The 21,383-nt window shown below is 39.1% G+C and overlaps 1 protein-coding gene across 3 annotated transcripts in view; it reads right to left on the reverse strand.

The window, feature by feature from the left end:
- Window positions 1–20,565, reverse strand: part of HNRNPR (heterogeneous nuclear ribonucleoprotein R) — a 33,923-nt gene extending 13,358 nt beyond the window's left edge. Inside the window, exons 1-5 of one of the 3 annotated variants that reach the window (XM_059915841.1) lie at window positions 20,444–20,565; window positions 17,068–17,233; window positions 14,698–14,816; window positions 14,038–14,145; window positions 11,730–11,843 (exon numbers count right to left, since the gene is read on the reverse strand). In XM_059915841.1, coding sequence (XP_059771824.1) covers window positions 11,730–11,843; window positions 14,038–14,145; window positions 14,698–14,816; window positions 17,068–17,224 — 498 coding nt within the window. In that variant the 5' untranslated portion in view covers window positions 17,225–17,233; window positions 20,444–20,565. Of the gene's footprint in view, window positions 1–11,729; window positions 11,844–14,037; window positions 14,146–14,697; window positions 14,817–17,067; window positions 17,237–20,443 lie in introns of all 3 variants that reach the window. The other 2 variants (XM_059915847.1, XM_059915856.1) reach the window with 2 other exon arrangements.
- Between the last annotated feature and the right edge of the window lie 818 nt (window positions 20,566–21,383).

Here is a 21,383-nt window from a genome sequence, read left to right on the forward strand (position 1 = left end):
TAAAATTATATAGTAAGTAGGATTAAGTTATATAAGAATGATAAATTAAATGATAAATTAGAACAATCAAAAACCCTCTCAGTATTTAGTATCAGACTACAATTTTCTTCAAATTTCCACCATGTCAACAACATTGAAAATAATCTTTTATGTTAAAACATTTGCAATCCACACACAAAGTCTTAAAGAGTAAATTAGTGTTTGCATGAGATGAATTTTCTAGTGAAACTCATCTACATCAACATTTCATATTCTGAAATGACCTGATTAATGAAGTAATAATAATAGCAATCCAAAAGATGCCAATATTATTACTAGAGATTAAGTTTCTGCTGTTAAGCTCTACTACAGTTGTGCTATCTTAAGACAATCCTTTTCAAAATAATCAGATTCACCTTCACTGCTACCTGGTAAAACTTGAGGTCTTCTTCTAAATCTCTAGCACAGTTCTCACACGACAGCTATTCTCATTTGTCTACCTCCTTAAAGTCTCCAATCCTCGTTCACTAAACCTCATTCTAAGGAGATCACCTGAAAAGCCACTGGTTTCCTAACATTCTTTCCTCTCAGTGCTAAAAACCTTTCTCAACATCTATTTTCACTTCATTTCTTTATACCTCAGAAATTTACCTCCTTTCCAAAAAAAGGTTAGCTCCTTAACCCTAATAAATAAGCCCATTTCTTCTCACTACCTTCTTCTGGAAATAATCGCAAATCTTCATCTCTTCAACTGTCCTATTTTGCTCAGTGCATTCTTTCCTTCCCAGTGGTTCCTCCATCTTCAAACATGCCAAATCTCCCATAACAAAACAAAATACAAACAAAAAAACCCTTCTTTAGCCTATATCTTTCGTTTCACTTTTAAATGCTTTGAACACATGGCCCATATCTGTTTTATTTCACTCATGCAGTTATTCCTTTCAACACATCTACTGTATGCTTAGTACTGTGCAGCTACGAGAAGTATAAATAAGACATCAGGCATCATCTGAGTGACATCCCTACAGAACCATCTTTCTAATAAAAGCTCACTCTGAAAAGCACTTGCATCTACGCTCTCTTTAACTCTCTAAAAATTGGCTTCTTCTTCTATCACTAAACTGTATGCCCTAACGTCACTAATGGACTTCTAAGGACCAAATTCAGAAGTCTTTCTTTCCTCAGTCTCATCATCCTTGCCTTCTCAACAAGCATTAACACTGGTGATCTTATCTTCTGAAAATTCTCTTCCCTTAAGCTTTCAGAATCCTCCACTAACCTGGTCTTATCTTTAACTACTCCTCTATCCTTTCCATGGTGATTCGTCTATCCATCTAATAATAATCTGCATGTTTCCCAAAGTTATGGCCCTATTTCCCATAATTCACTGTATTTTCTTCACTCGTAAGGATCATAACCATTCCCAAAGGCTACAACTCTACAGTCATCTCTCAATACATCCCATACATCCCAGGACCTAATTCTAGATCTCCAACTACCTATTAAACATTTCCTCTGGTAGTCCTGATTTTACCCCAAATCATCAGTAAGTTTAGCAATGCCAATTTCTGTTTTTTGATTATAAATGTATGTATAGATAAGAATGACTATGTATCAGAATATTAAAAGTTGTTATCAATGCATGAAAAAAACTACTCTAATTTTATTTTCCTTATTATATTTTCTAAATATTTTACAATAAAGGTATAATATATTTGTAACAAACGTTTCCTTTATCCAAAAATCAAAATGACTAAAACCTACCCTTGTCAGTCGGCTCCTCTGATTTTCCCCACATTTCTCTTGGGAGAACCTAATTTCTGCTCCCCCCTCCACCCCAAGATGACTGAGGAAATAATACTCTCATAAATAAAAACCTCAGATATTTTTAATCCCTCCCATTCCCATCCATATCCAATTTATTTTTAAAATATAAGCTGAAGTCGCTCCAATGTATAATGCTACCCTATACAGATAACTGGCTCCCTTCCTATTCAGAGAACTTGTCCAGACCTCTCACGAGACATGGACTCATAAGCCATGTATTTTTCTACATTCTAGAGATAAGAGTGAACACCACAGACAGGTCTAGGCATTAATGAGGCTTATATTCTACTGATAAGACAAAAAAAATTTAAAAGATAAACAATATGATTTCAGGAGGTGTTAAAGGCTAAGTAAAATAAAAGCAAAGGGACTTCCCTGGTGGTGCAGTGGTTAAGAATCCGCCTGCCAATGCAGGGGACATGGGTTCGAGCCCTGGTCCGGGAAGATCCCACATGCCACAGAGCAACTAAGCCGGTGCGCCACAACTACTGAGTCCGCATGCCACAACTACTGAAGCCCGTGCGCCTCGAGCCCACGCTCCACAACAAGAGAAGCCACCGCAATGAGAAGCCTGCACACCACAATGAAGAGTAGCCCCCGCCCGCCAAAACTAGAGAAAGCCCACACACAGCAACGAAGACCCAACACAGCCAAAAATAAATAAATTTATTTTTAAAAAATTTTTAAAAGAAAAGGGGGACTTCCCTGGTGGTCCAGTCGCTAAGACTCCATATTCCCAATGCAGGGGGCCCGGGTTCGATACCTGGTCAGGGAACTAGATCTCACATGCATGTCGCAACTAAGAGTTCACATGCCACAACTAAAAGATCCCACATGCTGCAACTACAAAAAAAAAAAAGGTCCTGCGAGCCCCAACTAAGACCTGGCGCAGCCAAATAAATAAATAAAAATTTTTTTTAAAAAGAAAAGAAAAGGGATAAAGAAAGAAGAGGTTGTATTTTAATAGAAGGGCCTCCCTGAGAAGGTGAATTTGAACTGAGACCTAAGAGAGAAAATTAAGTAAAAATCTGAGGAAAGAGCATTCCAAGGTGATAGAACAAGTACAAAAAGATGGGGAGTACAACTGACATATATGAAGAACAGCAAATAGGCCAGTGATTAAAATAAAAGATCTGGGACTTCCCTGGTGGCGCACTGGGTAAGACTCCACGCTCCCAATGCAGGGGGTCCAGGTTTGATCCCTGGTCAGCGAACTAGATCCCACATGCATGCCGCAACTAAGAGTTTGCATGCCACACCTAAGGAGCCCACCAGCTGCAACTAAGATCTGGTGCAACCAAATAAATAAATACTTATTTATTTTAAAAAATTAAAATAAAATAAAATGTCCACACAGGAGACAGTGATGGGAAAGGGAGAACAGGGGCCAGATTAAGTTAAACCATGGTTAGAAGTTTGAGTTTTATTTCTTAGGAAGACAGAGGATTTGAGCAGACAAATAACTGAGTATTACCTATGTTCTAAAAGGAATATTCTGGGGCTTCCCTGGTGGCGCAGTGGTTAAGAATCCGCCTGCTAATGCAGGGGACACGGCTTCGAGCCCTGGTCAGGGAAGATCCCACATGCCGCGGAGCAACGAAGCCTGTGCACCACAACTACTGAGCCTGTGCTCTAGAGCCCACCAGCCACAACTACTGAAGCCCGCGCACCTAGAGCCCGTGCTCCACAGCAAGAGAAGCCACTGCAGTGAGAAGCCCACTCACCGCAATGAAGAGTAGCCCCCGCTCGCCGCAACTAGAGAAAAGCCCACGCACAGCAACCAAGACCCAACGCAGCCAAAAATAAAATTAATTAATTAAAAGAAAAAAAAAAAAAGGAATATTCTGGCAGCTGGATAGAAAGTGGACTGTATGGAAAAACAGGCTGACCAGTCAGCTTAATAGGGCAAGGGATGATGGTGGCTTGGTGTAGTAGGATGACAGCTTAAAGGTAGGGAGAATTTGAGAAACAGTGAGTTTTTAGTTATGTGGGATTCAAATCTACATTTTAGTTACCTTGAGCAAGTTTCTCAATTAGTGAGTCTCAAGATCCTTATCTGGGAATAACATCAGCAAGAGGGTTCAATTTCCATGTGAGCAGAGAGCCCACATCTTGATCCTCATTTTATTCCCAGCACTGAACACAGTGCCAGGGACACAACAGCTGCTCATCTTTGAAAGAATATATGAATGAACATCTACCTCATACTGTAACTTATGCGCTAGATCCCATCCTTTCTTTCTTACTCAAGGACACTTGGTCCGGCAACAATTTTATCATCAATTTCCCCCTTTATACGTGGACCATTCCTATCAGCACATAGTATGTTATAATTTCTCCCTTAAAATTTAAATTAAAATTAAAAATATATCTTGATTATAACACCTTTTAGCTATTGCCCCGTTTCTCTGCTACCCTTTGTAGCAAAATTGCTCAAAAGAGCCATATATACTTGCTGCCTCAAATTTCTCATCTCCTTAGTCTCTTGAATCTTCTCCAAATCTGGCTTTTACCACCATTCCAGTCAAAGTCATTAATGCCATCAACGCTGTCACAATCAAATGTCAATTCTTAGTCCTCATCTTACTTGGGAAGTTTGATATAATTAACCATTCTTCCTTCTATGAAAACTTTCTTCACTTGACTTCTGGGACACCCTACTCCTGGTTTTTCTTACCTCACTGGCTCTTTCTTCTCAGTCCCCTTTGCTAGTTCCTCCTTGTCTCCCCAAACTCTAAATGTTGAAGGGCTGCAGGAATCAGGTCTTAGACCTTTTCTCTAGCTACACACACTTCCTTGGTGACACATCCAAACTCATGGTTTTAAAATACCATCTAGAGACTTTCCTGGTAGTCCAGTGGTTAAGAATCCGCCTTCCAATGCAGGGGATGCAGGCTCGATCCCTGGTCGGGGAACTAAGATCCCACATGCCGCAGGGCAACTAAGCCCGTGCTGCAACTACTGAGCCCGCACGCTCTAGAGCCTGTGTGCCACAACTAGAGAGCCTGCGTGCCGGAATTACAGAGCCCACACACTCTGGAGCCTGCACACCACAACTAGAGAGAAGTCTGCACGTCACAACTAAGACCCAAGGCAGAAATAAATAAATAAACAAACAAATAAATAAATAACCCATCTAGATGCTTATGCCTCCCACATTTATAATCTCCAGCCAGAATTCTCCTATGAACTCCATGATATAAGCAACTGCTCACTCAACAGCTCCATCTGGATGTCTAAGAGACATCTAACTCATAACATGTCCAGAACTGAACTACTATCTTTCAGTCCTGCTAATTTGCTCTTCTTTATAGCCTTCCTCATTTCAACAAATGGCAATTCCATCCTTCCAGCCGCTCAGGTCATAAGTCTTAAAGTCATCTTTGGCTCCTTTCTCTCATATCTCCATATCCAACTCATCAATAAATCCTGTTAGATATGCTTTCAAATTATCCAGAATCTGACCACTTCTCACTAGCTTCAGCCATATCACCCTACAACATTATCAACTCTATAAATCAGCATTCATTAACAGGGCACGGCACTTAAAAAAAAAAAAAAAAAAGCTACTGATAAAAGGTATCCTGAAACAAAAAATACACAAGAGTAATTGGTATTAATTTTGAAATGTATTTTTTGGTGTGGCTAGGTTCTCTGGCCACACTAGGCCTAGCCTGGTTTGAATATTTTTAAATTTGAGAAAATCTGTATTTGAGTATTTTAAAACTGTTCTGGGAAGTAAATTCTGCTTTATATTGTTTCTATTAACATAATGCAGTTGTGCTTCATAATTACATCATTCACCATCCATATTTTCTCCCTACCCATTACAAATACAGGCAAAAGCAAAGAAAGCACATGCAGTGGCACTGTGAAAATACAGTTGAGGGGCTTCCCTGGTGGCGCAGTGGTTAAGAATCCACCTCCCAATGCAGGAGACACGGGTTCGAGCCCTGGTCCAGGAAGATCCCACATGCCGCGGAGCAACTAAGCCCGTGCGCCACAACTACTGAGCCTGCACTCTAGAGCCCGTGAGCCACAACTACTGAAGCCCGCGTGCCTAGAGCCCACGCTCCGCAACAAGAGAAGCCACCGCATGAGAAGCCCACACACCGCAACAAAGAGTAGCCCCCGCTCACCGCAACTAGGGAAAGCCCGCGGGCAGCAACAAAGACCCAACGCAGCCAAAAATAAATAAATTTTAAAAAAAAAATAGTTGAACACACCTAAGTGAGGAAGCTAAGTGTCAGATTATTATACTTCTTTCGTAACACATGTCTATATTTTTAGAACCATTCAGGTTTGCTTCATTAAGCATACCTAAAATGAAAAAAATCTGTATTTTCAGGAAAAGCAATTTAATGATTACCTTACAGAAAGAATTCATAACAGCAAGCTCCTCATACTCTAAATTATCATTTGAATTTTAGAAGTCCAACTTATAGCTTTTCCATAAGAATACTGTTCTATTTTAAAAGAAACATCAGGGAATCCCCTGGTGGTTCAGTGGTTAGGACTCCATGCATTTACTGCAGGGGGCATGGGTTTGATCCCTGGTCGGGGAACTAAGATCCCACATGCCCCGTGGCACGGCCAAAACAAAACAAAAAATTAAAATTAAAAATATAAATAAATGAAAGAAACATCCACAAACCTATGGTTAACAAAGTGCCCAATATTATAATCACTGGGGTCCATGAAGAAACATGCCAAAAATACTGATTCGTTTGAGAAATAGGAGATGGTCTCATTTCAAGATCAATTTAACTTAGGACATTAAAAGAACTTAAAAAGGCTGAAAATAAATAGTATTCAAAAACTAAGATCACTCTTTTTAAAGTTTTTAAGCTCAATTTTTAATTAACTAAAATGTAACATAAATGTTTTCCTTTTATTAACTTGTTGAGCCATTCTGGCTCCATATGAGCTGTTCAGAGTAACCACTCAATCATGTGCAGGTTAATCCTCCCCCTCCAGGACCAACAGAAACTAGTGAATACCCTCACAACAGTTCTTCCTTTACTCACTAGGCATTAAGGCTTTGAAAGTTTTGGCTGTCTATTATCTATCCACTCATTACTTCAACAGTAATAGAGGAAGCCCTCTGAGACTCTGGAAGGAATCAACAGAAGTAACCAGACAGCTCAACAGTGTCTTTTTTTGGGGGGCAGGGGGCTGCATAGGGTCCTAGTTGTAGCACGCGGGGGGGGGTCTTCATTGAGGGGTACGGGATCTTTCGTTGCGGCACGGGCTCTTTGCTGTGGCACACGGGCTCCAGGGTGCGTGGACTCTGTAGTTTGCGGCACTCGGGCTCTCTAGCTGAGGTGTGCGGGCTTAGCTGCCCCACTGCATGTGGGATCTTAGTTCCCCAAAAAGGGATCGAACCCGCGTCCCCTGCATTGGAAGGTGGATTCTTTATCACTGGACCACCAGAGAAGTCCCTCAACAGTGTCTTTTGATTATCTACTAGGGTAGTTCCATTATCCAGCTCCTATTCGCTATTTTGCAAACAAAGCAGCTTTTCTTTATATGTAATTCAAGTCAGATGCTACAAAGTCATATACTTACAGGTCTGTTAAATACACTGGTTCTTTAACACTTCAACTAGCTAATACACCAAAGAGTTAGATCCCAATCTACCATTTCCTTTGAATTCCTCCACAGATCATCAGTGCTATGCTCTTTAAACAAGAGTTTATTACATAGACGTGATCTCCACAGAGATTACATTTGTCAATGGAAACAAAATTAAAACAGTTTTACAATACCAGCTGAAGAATACAAAGATACTGTGACACATGGTAACTAGACTTACCATGGTAATCATTTTGAAACTACAGAAATATCAATATATTTATCAATATTACTGTGTTGTGCACCTGGAACTAACATAGTGTTGAAAGTCAACTGTACTTCAAAAACAAACAAACAAACTCATAGAAAAAGAGATTAATCTGTGGTTACCAGAGGCAGGGTTGAGGAGAGGATGAACTAGATGAAGGTAGTCAAAAGGTACAAACTTCCAGTTATAAGTACTAGGGATGTAATGTACAACATAATATAATTAGCACGGCTGTATGTTATATAAGAAAGTTGCTAAGAGAGTAAATCCTAAGAGTTCTCATCACAAGGAAAAATCATTTTTTTCTATTTCTTTAATTTTATGAGATGATGGACGCCCACTAAACTTAGTGTGCTCATCATTTCATGATGTATGTAAGTGAAACCATTATGCTGTACACCTTAAGTTTATATAGTGCTGTATGTGAAGTATTTCTCAATAAAACTGGAAGAAAAAGGAAAAAAAAAGGATACAAAGACACTATAACCAGACTAAGTCTGAGAGCCAAGGCACACTAAAAAAAAAAACGCATTTCAAAATTGATACTTATCATTCTTGTGTATTTCTCATCTCAAGGTCAATGCTTAGCAACTATGTCCATTAATGAGTACTCACTTATAGGGTTAATTTACAGTAGATTTTCATTTATTTATTTATTTATGGCTGCATTGGGTCTTCGTTGCTGTGCTTGGGCTTTCTTTAGTTGCGGTGAGCAGGGGCTATTCTTCGTTGCAGTGCGCGGGCTTACGGTGGTGGCTTCTCTTGTTGCAGAACACGGGCTCTAGGTACGCGGGCTTCAGTAGTTGTGGCTCTTGGGCTCTGGAGTTGCTCCACGGCATGTGGAATCTTCCCGGACCAGGGCTTGAACCCGTGTCCCCTGCACTGGCAGGCAGATTCTTAACCAATGCACCACCAGGGAAGCCCTTTACAGTAGCTTTTATCCAAAGATAAAACCTCGTAGTCTTCTCATAGCTTAATTTTAATAATGTCAGTCTCATGCACTGACCCTAATTTCAACTTCCTCAGTCAAGAGCTAATAATAATTTTGGGGGACTTCCCTGGTGGTCCAGTGGTTAAGAATCCGCCTTCAGCAGTGGTTAAGAATCTGCCTGCCAATGCAGGGGACACGGGTTCGAGCCCTGGTCTGGGAAGATCCCACATGCCGCGGAGCAACTAAGCCCGTGAGCCACAACAACTGAGCCTGCGCGTCTGGAGCCTGTGCTCCGCAACGGGAGAGGCCACGACAGTGAGAGGCCCGCGCACCGCGATGAAGAGTGGCCCCCGCTTGCCGCAACTAGAGAAAGGCCTTGCACAGAAACGAAGACCCAACACAGCCAAAAATAAATAAATTAATTAAAAAAAAAAAAAAGAATCCGCCTTCCGATGCAGGGGACGTGGGTTCGATACCTGGTCGGGAAACTAAGATCTCACATGCTGTGGAGCAACTAAGCCCATGCGCCTCAAATAGAGAGCACAAGTGCCGCAAACTACAGAGTCCACACGCTCTGGAGCCCGCGCACCACAACTAGGAACAGAAAACCCACATGCCACACCTAGAGAGAAGCCCGCGCACTGCAACGAAGAGCCTGAGTGCTGCAACGAAGACCCGACACAGCCAAAAATAAAAATAAATAAATAAATAAAATAAAACATTAAAAGAAAGAGCTAATAATAATTTTTAGTAACTGTAATGAACCATAAAAGAAAACCCAAACCTTAGAGCATCAATATGACACCAATTAAAACCAATTATGTACTAAACCTATCATCAACCCAGTATGTTAAAAACTTTAATTTTCAAAACATATAGGCCAAATCTCATGAAATCTAAATTTAAGGGAGAAATCCAAACTTTTACACTGCACTCTTATTGCAACAAACTGCTTGACAAGAGTGGCTTAGGCTGGTGATCTCATATAGGGATTTTTGCTGCAACCATATCTGCTGTATGTAGTGATATCTAACATACAGAAAAACGCATCTTTCTGCTAAAGAGGGAGTGCAATATAAGAGAATGTATACATATTTTACAATTAGCATACTATTTGTTTCTAACTGGATACTCAAAAGTTTACTCTATTAAATTGTTCAAATACTTTCAGTGAAATCTTAAAGTACTAGCAAACTCCTTCCTTATCTACATAAAGCAAAGATAAAACAAGTTTCCATTAAAGAGCTCATTAATGAAACCAATCTAATAAAAAAAGTTTATTTCTATAATTATGAGATAGATACAACCAACTAATTTTACACCAGGCTATATTTGACATTGTGAAGAACAGAACCATATGATACAAACAATTTTTACTCCTAAGGATTTTATAATTAGTCAAAGAAACAAAACTAAGAAAATGTAGCAATAATTGATAAGGATATCACATGGTATACTACAGATAACTTTTTCAAAATGTATTCTCCTCTTGGAGGTGTTTCAAGCTGCCTCAAGAACAAGAAAAAAGGCAAAGCATCAATTCCATTTTTATTCATTTTATATGAGGGCTTAAGGTAAGGGAAAAAAAAATCCTGATGCCAGGAACAAAATTTAAAACCATTAGAAAAAAATACATATGGTGTAGGAGTCCCTGTAAGAAAGCTGAACTATATTTCCATATTGTTTAAAAATAAAATATAAATGTAGATTTTAAAGGGTTCACAACATAAATAGAACATTAAAGATAAAGGATGGTGGAGGGGGATTAATGAGAGGACAAAAGTGAGTGAAAGGCTAAAGATATCATTCACTTGTATATTGTTTCAATGACACTTGCTCCTGTAAGGAATGTAGATGGTTTAGAGTCCCAATCCCAACTCTATCAATAATTATATAGCATTAAGTAATTTACAGTAGTTTTTTGAGACTCAAAACAAACATATGTAGCTGATACAGGTATCAAAAAAACCAAAAATGCTTAGAGCCCTTTTAATAATGTTAAATATCAAGAAACAGAACATTAACTGTAATAACGTATAAAAGAAGTTCAGGGAACAAAGACCAGTAACTGTAAACATTTACATACAGAGAACATTCTACATACAGAGAACATAATTAGAATTAGCTCTGATATACATCTAAAGTGTTATGTTAAATGGTGATGTCTTTATCTATTCACAAACCAGAAATAATAATCTTTGCTTTTGGCTACCTGAAAAGTTAAGTTTCAGCTTTTAGAAGGGTGCTATTGACAACGTTTGAGTAAAGTTTTAAGATTTCTTAGAATTCTAATATAAGTAGGAGATACATAACAATACCACCTAAATATTTTAACTGACATCATCACCTAAGGAAGCTACCGCCATCACTTTGTTTTAAAGAAAATCCTATAAGATTATCATTTAACCTAGTTTAAATTTTAAGTTACGAAGTCAGGATTACAGTACTCAAAGAAAAAAACCATAACCAATTATTTGTCAAATACTATGTGCCTACTATACTCCCGGCATTATGCTAGGTACTAAATAGACACCAAACAGAAAAGGTCCGTGCAATAACAGGGTTTACCTTTTGGCACACAGTTTTTTCCATTTAAAGGATGAGAATAGGCTAGCACAAAGGTATATGAAGAGACCTTCATGAAAACACAGATGGAGGATGGATTCCTTCTTTGTTCAAGTATAGACCAATGTGCTCAACCTTTTATCTGATTCTACATCCTTCCCTTGTGCAACCCACTCCCTTCAATAAATCTTTCTGTAAACACTGAGTATCTTCTATGTGATGAAGGGGAGGGTCAAGGAGGGAGGACAAGCACCATTCAAAATTACTGACATAAAACAAAAACAAAAACAGAATAAAGCAATTGTTTCTCCTTAATAACCTCACCCCAAGGACCTAAAATGGTGTGTTGTTAGTTGCATAGTTTTAGTAGCCAGTTCCAAAAACTCTACATTCCTTTACAAAGTGTCTGGGTATCTACCAGTCACATGATTATCCCTACTTATGATGGCAGCAAAATACAGATGGATATCCAAAAAAATAATAATAGCTACTCTTTGAAAAAAATCAATTTTTTCCCCCATCATACAATAGGCAGAATTATTTACAAACTGGAAAGATTTTAGCGAACAGCTGAAGAACACTTACTTCTGTTCCAATTCCAGGTTGCATGCCAGAGTACACACTGTCTGGTGGAGGACCACCATACTTCCTCTGTCCTGTGGTTACATCCAGGGTATAACCAGTCCTCTCAAGCAAGGCCTAAAGATAATTATACATAATTATTTATAGTTGAATATTAAATATCATATACACACAAATCAAAATATAAATCTTTTCCAAAAGGTTCCCTAACATCTTAGGTTATGTATTTTAGTTAGGGGAAAAAAATCACAAAGTTCACACTGGTTCCTCTCACACGGGTTGACTTTTACTTCTCCTTTCCATACACTTAATGGAAGGAGTTGCAGGCAAGTTAAGTCTCCAAGCACACATCACATTTTTGTTATGAGAACAGAAAAAAGGGGAAAGGATTACTAAAACTTTGACATAAGCTGACCCCAGGCTACCTATTCATACTTATGTACCACAGTATTCCTCATTTTGCACCCCCTCTATGTCAATTAGATTTTTTCCTTATTTGCTCCCTTTACATAGCATACTTACATCCAGTGACTCTTTTCAAATGAAATGTTCTCTATCCCCTTTAAAGAACATTATGGAAAGGTTGTATTAATTCCAGTGAGGATGCTGGCATTAAAGGATCTCAAAGTGATTTGAGTGTCCATATCATACTGGCAATAATAAATTCATAATACAACTAACAAAAAAAAAGTTCTCTATCCTTAAAAAAATCAAGTCCTAGCTCTTTTATGCAGCTTCTCTAATTTACTATTTCTCACATCGTCCTACTCTTTCCACTGTACTCAAATAACTTAACCTTTATTTTGTTTAATCCTGTTGTTTTGTACTCCTACTATACCATAAGCTCCATAAAAACCAGACCATTTCTCATACAGCACAGACTCAAAACATCTGGCAATTACCAAATGAATATACTCTCAGGTTTCAAAAACCAAACTATGTTTCCTGATTTCCAACCTCCCTCACAACATTATATTAGGTATTAAGAGGAATCATAGAAAAGAAGATAATGTCCTTGCCCTTAAGGGTTTGTGTTCATATGAAAGGCCTACAGAACAAAGACACATGGAAAAAAAGAAATGGAATCTACCTAGAAAGGAGAATTTTACACTTCAGGTTTTTAAAATCACAGCATGTCAGAGCAGCAAGAGACTTCAGACATCACCAAGTTCAATATTTTCCAAAAATATCTCTGGAGGAACCCCGGGATTCCAGTTACCTTAGATTCTCCATTCTTCTACCTTTGACTATTTTAACCACAGAAATACACGTAATATAGAATACACACAAAACATATTACATATTATACATTACTTGTATAATATGTAATATACTCATATTACATATTATACATTACTTGTATAATATGTAATATACTCATATTACATATATAATATGCACCTTCTCAAGAGCAAATAGCCAGCTTTAGGGAAATAATACAGATCTATCCAATGAACAGCAATAAGTTTTTTAAAAAACAACCATTACAGCAAATAGAGTTTTCATCTATTAGTTAAAAGATATAAGAATGGGATTGTGCCATTTTACAGATGAGGGAAAAAAGGTACAAAGGAGCTTTATATAAGCTAGTTACATGATAAAAACTATGTTATATTTCTTGTCTAAAACATAGAATTGTACAAACTTCAACATTAAATAAATTAACTATTTCAAACCCAAAAGTCCATCACTGCAGCAAAACATCAATATCCATTTAATTCTTTTACTAAAAGCCCTATATTCACCTTTTAGTTTATCTAAATAATAATAGTAATAATAATAATGGCTCATAGTTACACTGTTCTCGCTACATTCCAGGCATTACTCTAAGCACTTTACCTATCTTAATTCCTTTAACCTTCACACTTCATGAGGTAGGTACTATTACTGTTCCCAGTTTACAAACAAAGAAACTGAAGTAAATAAAAACTGAGAAGGAGGAAAGCAGTTATTAAAACACCTCTTCAGCAAGAGAAAAGACACAAAATACTTGGAAAGAAACTGAAGAGACATGATTGAATCAATCTAAAAAACTATTATTGGAAGTATCAATAAATATGTCATTCATAGCCAAAAGAACAAGGAATAAGGGAGAGTATGTTTAGGAATTTTCACCAAACATATAATTAAATGTCTGCCCCCAAAATTCTTCTTACTTTATTTTCCCTAAATTATCTCATTTCCAAACATTAGTTTTTCTTTTTCTTTTTTTTTTACGTGCAATAAAAGCTGTTTCTAGGAAACATGAAAAGAAGCATTTGATCTCATAATTAAATTTAATTTCATTACAACTATCCAAGTCAAGTTTTACCTTGATCTTTGCTTCATCGGGTCCCTTTGTAGACTCTTGCACCTTGCTCCCCTGTTTCTCCCTTTGCCTGTAGGTCTTCATAACTCCACATAAAAATGCACTTTTGTTCTAGAACAGCCAAGTAATTCAATGAAAAAGAATCACCAGGAATTGATGAAGGGTCAAATACATAATTAACTTTAAATTTCAGAAGACCAGAATTTTAACAAAATATTTACTCATTTATTCACTCAACAAATATTTGCAGAGTGGTTGTTACATGCCAAACTGGAGCAGACAGCAGTTAAGACACACAAGACCTCTAGGGAGTTTACCTGCTACACTGGCACAACAGTCTTCCATTGGTTGATATTTAAATGTATCTGGGCTACTTTGCCAGGTATCCTGAATCTATTCCTCCCACCAACATTATTTCCCTCCAAGATAATAAAACAGGATCACATAATCCAAAAATATTACAAAGGAGTGGGGGACTTTTACTTTATGCTTGTGTTTCTGAAAACTCTCTGCCATGTAGATCTTTTTTTCTTTAAGCTAATTTTTTAAAAGAAGCAGAGGTAGTCAGAAACAAAAATACCACTCCTCCACAGGAAAAAAAGTAACAGTAAAATAATTTCAGATCATTAGTTGTTCAAAGACATTTCTGAATAATGACCTTACCTGAACATGTGATAAGTCACTTTCCTTGAACTGCTGTAGTACAGACAGAGCTCCTTCTTCATTAAATTCCCTGAGAGCATCAATGGCTCTTTCATCAAGATCGACATAAGCTACCAATCCTAAAAATTAAATTGAAAAGGGGTAACATTATTGCAACAAAGGGGAAAATCTAAACTGTGTTATCAGTGTTTAATCAAGAATTGTTATATTCAATACTATCACTAACTAAATTTTCATTTAACTATATGCATATAGGCAGCTATACAAATACTATACAGAAAGGTCAAGAGTACAAGTATGAAAACAAAAGATAAAATGTCAACACTTGTAAACATAAATTTCAATCCCCATATTCCCCAAAAAACCAAAAAAATCCTAACCCCATTTCCCACTCCCCAAAACGTTTAAGTTCCGGAACTTAAATCTGATGTACACACTGTACTACAGATTAAGCATTAATATAACAAGTTATGTTAGGGTGATTAAAAACACACTGTATTTCCCAAGGAGCAACCTTCAAATTACATGCACTGTTGGAGTTATTGCTAACCACACAAGAAGTGGGGAAAAAAATAAGAGAGAACCTCTTTTACTAAATAATTCTTTCCACTCTCCAAAAAGTGTCACAGGTTTTCCCTCCTTAACACCTAAGATAAAATGAAATTCATCTGTTTATCTGAACATCTATTTTGCTGCAGTCAGAATGTGGAAAGGCATAATTTTAAACTTTTCTATAAATGCCAGTGCAGCTTGATTAATCAATTCTGAAAGTCATATTTTAAGGCATTTTTCTGTTCTTCAGAAGTGTCACAATGAGATTTTAAAAGATGCTGTGGCATTCACAACACTGTCAACAATGACAATTTTTGCAAATGGCATTAAAAGGACTTTACTGTGGACTTAACGAGCAAACTATACAGAAAATATATGCACTGCATTCTATATATATACAGTATATTTAACTGCACACAGAACATTTACTAAGTTTAAGTATAATTTCTTAAGTTTGTTAAATTTTATATTTCTCAATATATTTCAGAATTGATCCAAAGTAAAATGGAAATATTTGGCAGATTAAAACCCCCAAATCCATATGAACTAACATCAAAAGTGACTCCATTTTGGTAAAGCCAAAAAGAACTTTACTCCATAATATATACTGTCACTTGCGAAGTTACTTTTAAAAAAATGTTGCCATGATTTAAGAGCTCAAAATGAGCATGCCTAAATAATTGGAGTTTCCTTACTTGAATATTCCATATCACCACCTAAAGCCACAACTCAGGATACCCATCAGTCCGTTCTGTCAATCCAACCCTACACCCAAACCATCGGCCTCTTACTAGTAACAGAACACTCTACAAGAGAGTATCTCAAAGCAGATCACTGCCAATTCTCTATGGCAGAATGTCACAGAAAGTTCCTGAGGACTGATTTTCAAATGGGACCATCACCCAGGAGTCATTTTGAGAAGTCATTTTAATGTCTAAAATTATCTTGAGCTTCTCAGATTAAAAAAAAAAAAAATGTTTTAAGGACAAAAAAACCCCAGAAATTTGTTACTACGGTACTTAAGACACATTTGTGAGACAGTTCAATTCTCTCTCCCAGAATCTGGATAGGCACACAAAACACAGAGGAAGAAAGTTTCCATCTATGGTCCCAAAGGGGGAGGACACATTTATTTATGAACAACACTTCCTAAGGGGATATATTTCTCTCCCTCTTTAGAACTTCAAACCACTTACAACCACCATATTAAAATGTTCAAATTTCCTTAAGCACTTAAGCATGGGACTCCTAGATTTAAAAAAAAAAAAAAAAAGAAAGAAAAAAAAAAAAGCAGCTGTTACAAACCAAACACTTCCAAATTACTGAGAGTTGGGGATTTCTGTCTGTTAGAAACTAGACAGGCCACAAACTCTCAAGGAGTCTGACATTTATTATCATTTCAGACAATACACTCTAACTAGTCCTCTTATTATGCCACCTAATCAGACCTAAGCTGTTTTAACAATCACTTTAAGAAGCTAAAGTAGAAAAGTAAAAGCAAAATGATGACTGATTTAGATTAAGAAAAAATGTAAAATTTGATATGCTGAAACATATATATTAACTGATGGTAAATCTAAGAAATTGATGTACTGTTCTGAAACAACTAAGACTGCATATTCAACACTAAGAAGGCTTGGAAATAATGAAATAAGAATATCAAAGTCAAACCCAATATGCCCTCAATGAAGGGAAAGTAACATTCAGCTCTATATAGATCAGAAACAATAATATTTAACCTTAAAAAAAGTCTATAAAATTCAAAGTGGTTTGCCCTCACTTTCATAACCAGTCAGAAACAAGAAATGTATATTATACCTGTCTGAAATATTTCATCAAGTCTTTCTGCCACCTTCTGTGGGAGGCCTGCCTCTATCAGTGTCTTGTAGTGTTCTGTGTGAGTTACACTGGAAGTATCCATTGGTTCTTCCTCTTCTTTTAACTGTACCGCATTACCATTCACCTGATTAGCCATTTTATTATGCTGCTGGAAAAAATTCAGGAGCTATATTACATTAAGCCAGAAATAACTAGTTTGTAGGACAATGCATGATTTATCTAAACTAATTTGTATACATGCTGCTAATAACTTCTATCAAAATATTATTTTATGATGCCTTTTCTGATGTATCTGACCTAAATTTGCATAATAATTCTGTAAAACCATGGAAAATGTACATGGAAGTGTTATTTAAGGAACTTCATGTACACTAGGTTAAATAAAGCCTTGAATTTACTTAAGGTAGAATCACTGATTAACAAAAGCAGCTGTTGTGTCCTGACGAGCTTATCAACAAATCACCACAAAATCCTAAAAAGCCCCTCAAGCTCTCAATTCTTACACAGTTTTAAAAAGTTTGGTTTAAAAACAGAATGAACACCCACAGACAACTTAAGGTTCAAGGACTTTCAAATTTTCCTAGCTCTGCTTCAAATCCAAGATAGGTGTGAAATAAATGCCCTGCTGTCTCTAGTTCAACATTCTGGTGATTTGGGTTTTCTCCGCCTCACTTAAAACAAAGCAAAAAACACAACTTGACATTAATTTTTGTTCTAAAATTAATTTGCTATTCCCATTCACAGATTTAAAAGAAAAAATGACCAGGTTTAAAAGCTAAATGATTGTTTTAAGTCCACATAAAATAAAAAGTGAGCTATAGTTAAGGTTGCTTCTTAAAAAAAAAAAATCATGAGTGTATACTGAATTTTTCATATCAGTAAAATAAACCTAAAAAACATATTTTAGAACGGATAACTAATTCCTTCCAAATAGTTTCAACAAACATTACCTAATTAGGATAAACTTAGGTCAGATGTCTCAGATTAACCTACCCAAATCATTTTGGGTGTTCAACCTGTATGTAATGCTGAAATGGATCAACTCCCCGAAGAGAGAGATTAAATAATAAAACCATACAAGGCCAGTCTCTATACTACCTCTTCAAAAGACGGAATTAAAGTTAAAGTGCATTTGTCTGTGGTGAAATTATAATGTGATGAAGATAATAAGCACCAGAATAAAGACATTGCAACGAATACTGAAATAAAGGACATGAAGGTGGATTTCAAGGAAAAGCCTACTTTTCTTGATGAAACTCAAGATACCTAGTCAGCTATAAAGAAAATACAAGTTTCCTAAAAAGCACTAAAACCCATACGTAAGATAACCACACCTCCAGACTGCTTATCAAAACACTGTGCAAATGCACCAGGTACAGTTTTCCGACTTAAAACAACTTCATTTCAAAGTCCACCGATATTTAGCTGAAGTTAATGAAAAAGGGAAGAAGACCGAGAAGGAGGTAATACAGCGTAGGAAGAGAGCAGAAAGGGTTACTTTGAAAATGGGATAAACAATATCATGACTTATGATTACAAAACATTATTAAGACTTAGTAACCCTCTAATGTCTATACAGACGCAGACTCCGTGGTTAATCGCTGGGTGGATAAATGTTTCTCAAGGCAAGCCTCAAATTCTGATGAACTTGCAAAAACGAAAACATTCAAAACTGGCACTTTTCATCAAGAAACTACTTATAGTGTAAGATGAACAGTTTACTGATAAATACAACCTACTTCTATAAAGATGCATCCTAAAGTCCAAAACATCTTTGTGAACATAGAGTTTTCCATGCTCCCCCACCCCCAAATACGACCATAAGATCATCAGAACTCAAAAGTTCTCCGTATCACAAGACCCTTGCAGTATTGCACCTTGGAATACTATTAGTCACGGAAAGAAAGCAAATTTTTAACAGAAAAGTTCAACGAACATCTGTTAAGGTGGTATTTTTTTAAAGTATGTGTAAAGCAAAAAGACAAGTTGCATATTAAGCACAAGACAGAAATATTTATGACTACCATTCATTGCAAAGGCTCTCTACAAGTTGATTCTGAAATTGTTTGAAATTTACCAAAAAAAGTCTGTAAACTTTAACAACAACAAAAAAGTACAACTATTAGAGTCCAGAAAATAAAACCTTTCGGATCAAGGAACAAGCTCTCTTCAAGCCAAATACAATGTGCTCATTTAAAAAAAGACTTTCATGTCATATGAGACCATTTAAAACTCTTGTGTGTATTCAATATGATGCCACACAGCCAAACCATATTTCTGGATGCAGCAAATACACTAATGTGACTTAAGTCATTTGATCTAAACTTTTTTGCGAAAAGTAGAAATTTAAATAAGGGCTGCTGGGAGATTTGGGAAGTCTGACACTAGCCCCTCTCTGATTTTTTCTGAACATCTCGTGAAAATTCTTCACATTTAAGAGACCGGCTTTAAAAGAACCAACGCAATGAAGACTAATGGTTATCTCATGGCTTAGGAGTGTCAAGCCCTTAACCTACAACTGACTCATGAGACATAAATTCAGCCTCCGGAGGACAGCAAAAATCTGAAACAGGTAGTGTGAAAGGACTGAACCCTTCAAGAGCCCCGTGGCTTCAAGTTTTAAATTTTGGCAATTACGGTTTCTACCGCAGAAAAAAAAGAATCGCCTTTCCAATTTCGTGCGCCTATGACAGTCTTAGAATTAGGTATCTCAGGCGCCGCTCGAAGGCTAAGTTTCATGGCCTCTAGTAGTCATTTTTTCCTTCAAATCTCGACTCGCAGCATGCAGAATGGGGGAGGGGAGGGAGGCTTCCTACACAAACCAGCCTTTTGGCCTCTGCTTCACACAAAAGTTTTCTCCCGGCTCAGGTCACCCGGGGTTTGCATCCCGCCCTCTGCCCACCCCCTCCCCGTGCCGGTCCGGATCATCAACACATCCCACTCGTGGCTAGGCCGGATGAGACGGGAGCGAGACGGCTCCGGCGGGGAGAGGCAATGGGGCCGCGGGCGCCCCAGGCCGCCGGCCCGGCCCGGCCGCGTGGAGCAGCGGGCGGAGGCGGGAAAAGCGCGCCCGGACCGGCAGCCTGCGCGGAGGGCGCCAGGCCGGCCGGACCGCGGGCCGGGGGTTGGAGGGGCGGGGGGAGGATGAGCGAAGGCGAGGAGGCGCCTCGGCTGGGCCAGGCCCTCAACTGAGCGGCCGGACGAGGCTGAAGCCACCACCAGCCCATCCCCACCCCCACCCCGGGGCCTCGGAACGAAAACGAAACTGGGGACAAGGCGCCGTGCCCCGGCCGGGCCCAGTAGGGTCGGATCGGGGCTCCCGGCCCCTCCCCCCGCGGGCCGGCGCGAGACTCACCGGGGCAGAGCTGGGGCCGGAGGCCGGGCCCGTGAGAATCAGCGCGAGGCGCTTTGAAAACGACTAGAAATGGCGCGCGCGCCACCCCCTCCCCCCCTCATGGACAGAGACGCGATCCCGGCAGCACGCGGGGTTTCCCGGAACTGCTTCCAGGGACTCCGACCGGCCGGGCAATCACCGCGCGCGGCGGCCTGAGGAGCAGCTCAGATGACCAATAGTAGCGAGAAGAGGCGCACCACGCCGGACGACTTGGGAGCCAATCGATGAAGCCGTCGGCTGAGCCAATGAGGGAACTCAGCGCCGCCGGCTGGGGCGCCTCCGGGGCGGGGGCAGGAACACAAAGGGGTCTGTGGCGAAGCCTCGGGTGGAGGCGAGGCTACGGTGCTCCAGTCCCAGGGTGCCGAGGCTCCTCCCTCTTCGTCTGCCGCCGGCGCGAGGCCGAAAAAGTAGGCCGCCTCCGGAGCCCCGCCCCCTACCGTGCGCACCGGCTTGTTCGGCCGCGGCCCTCCCGCCCCTTGGCTGGCGCCACAGCGCCGGTAATCCCCCCGGGAGCCGCCGCCGCCGGCGTTCGCCCCAGACACGCCCACCGCCACGCGGTCCGGCCTCCCTCTAGGTCGTCTTTTGGGCTCTAGTTAGAACGCGGTTTAAGGATTTGGCTCGTCTGTTTTGTTGGAGAATTTCTTCGTGTAGAAAGTCGTCCCTTGGAACGCTCGGAAAGCTGACTCCCAGGCTCCCTTCCACACATCGTTGGGAGCAGCTCAGAATGTGAGGGAAATCGCTGAAGTGGGCGTTTCTCAAGAGCAATGTTACCTACAAATGACAGAGCAGAGACCTTTCTTCACGGGGTTTGGAGCTAATGAATATTCACAAGGTAGATAGGGCAGATGTATGCATCTATGAAACCAAAGGAGCCGTGCAAGGAAAAGGGCTCATTCCCAAA

This window comes from Balaenoptera ricei, chromosome 1, assembly GCF_028023285.1.
Source record: "Balaenoptera ricei isolate mBalRic1 chromosome 1, mBalRic1.hap2, whole genome shotgun sequence".
NCBI classification, from domain to species: domain Eukaryota; kingdom Metazoa; phylum Chordata; class Mammalia; order Artiodactyla; family Balaenopteridae; genus Balaenoptera; species Balaenoptera ricei.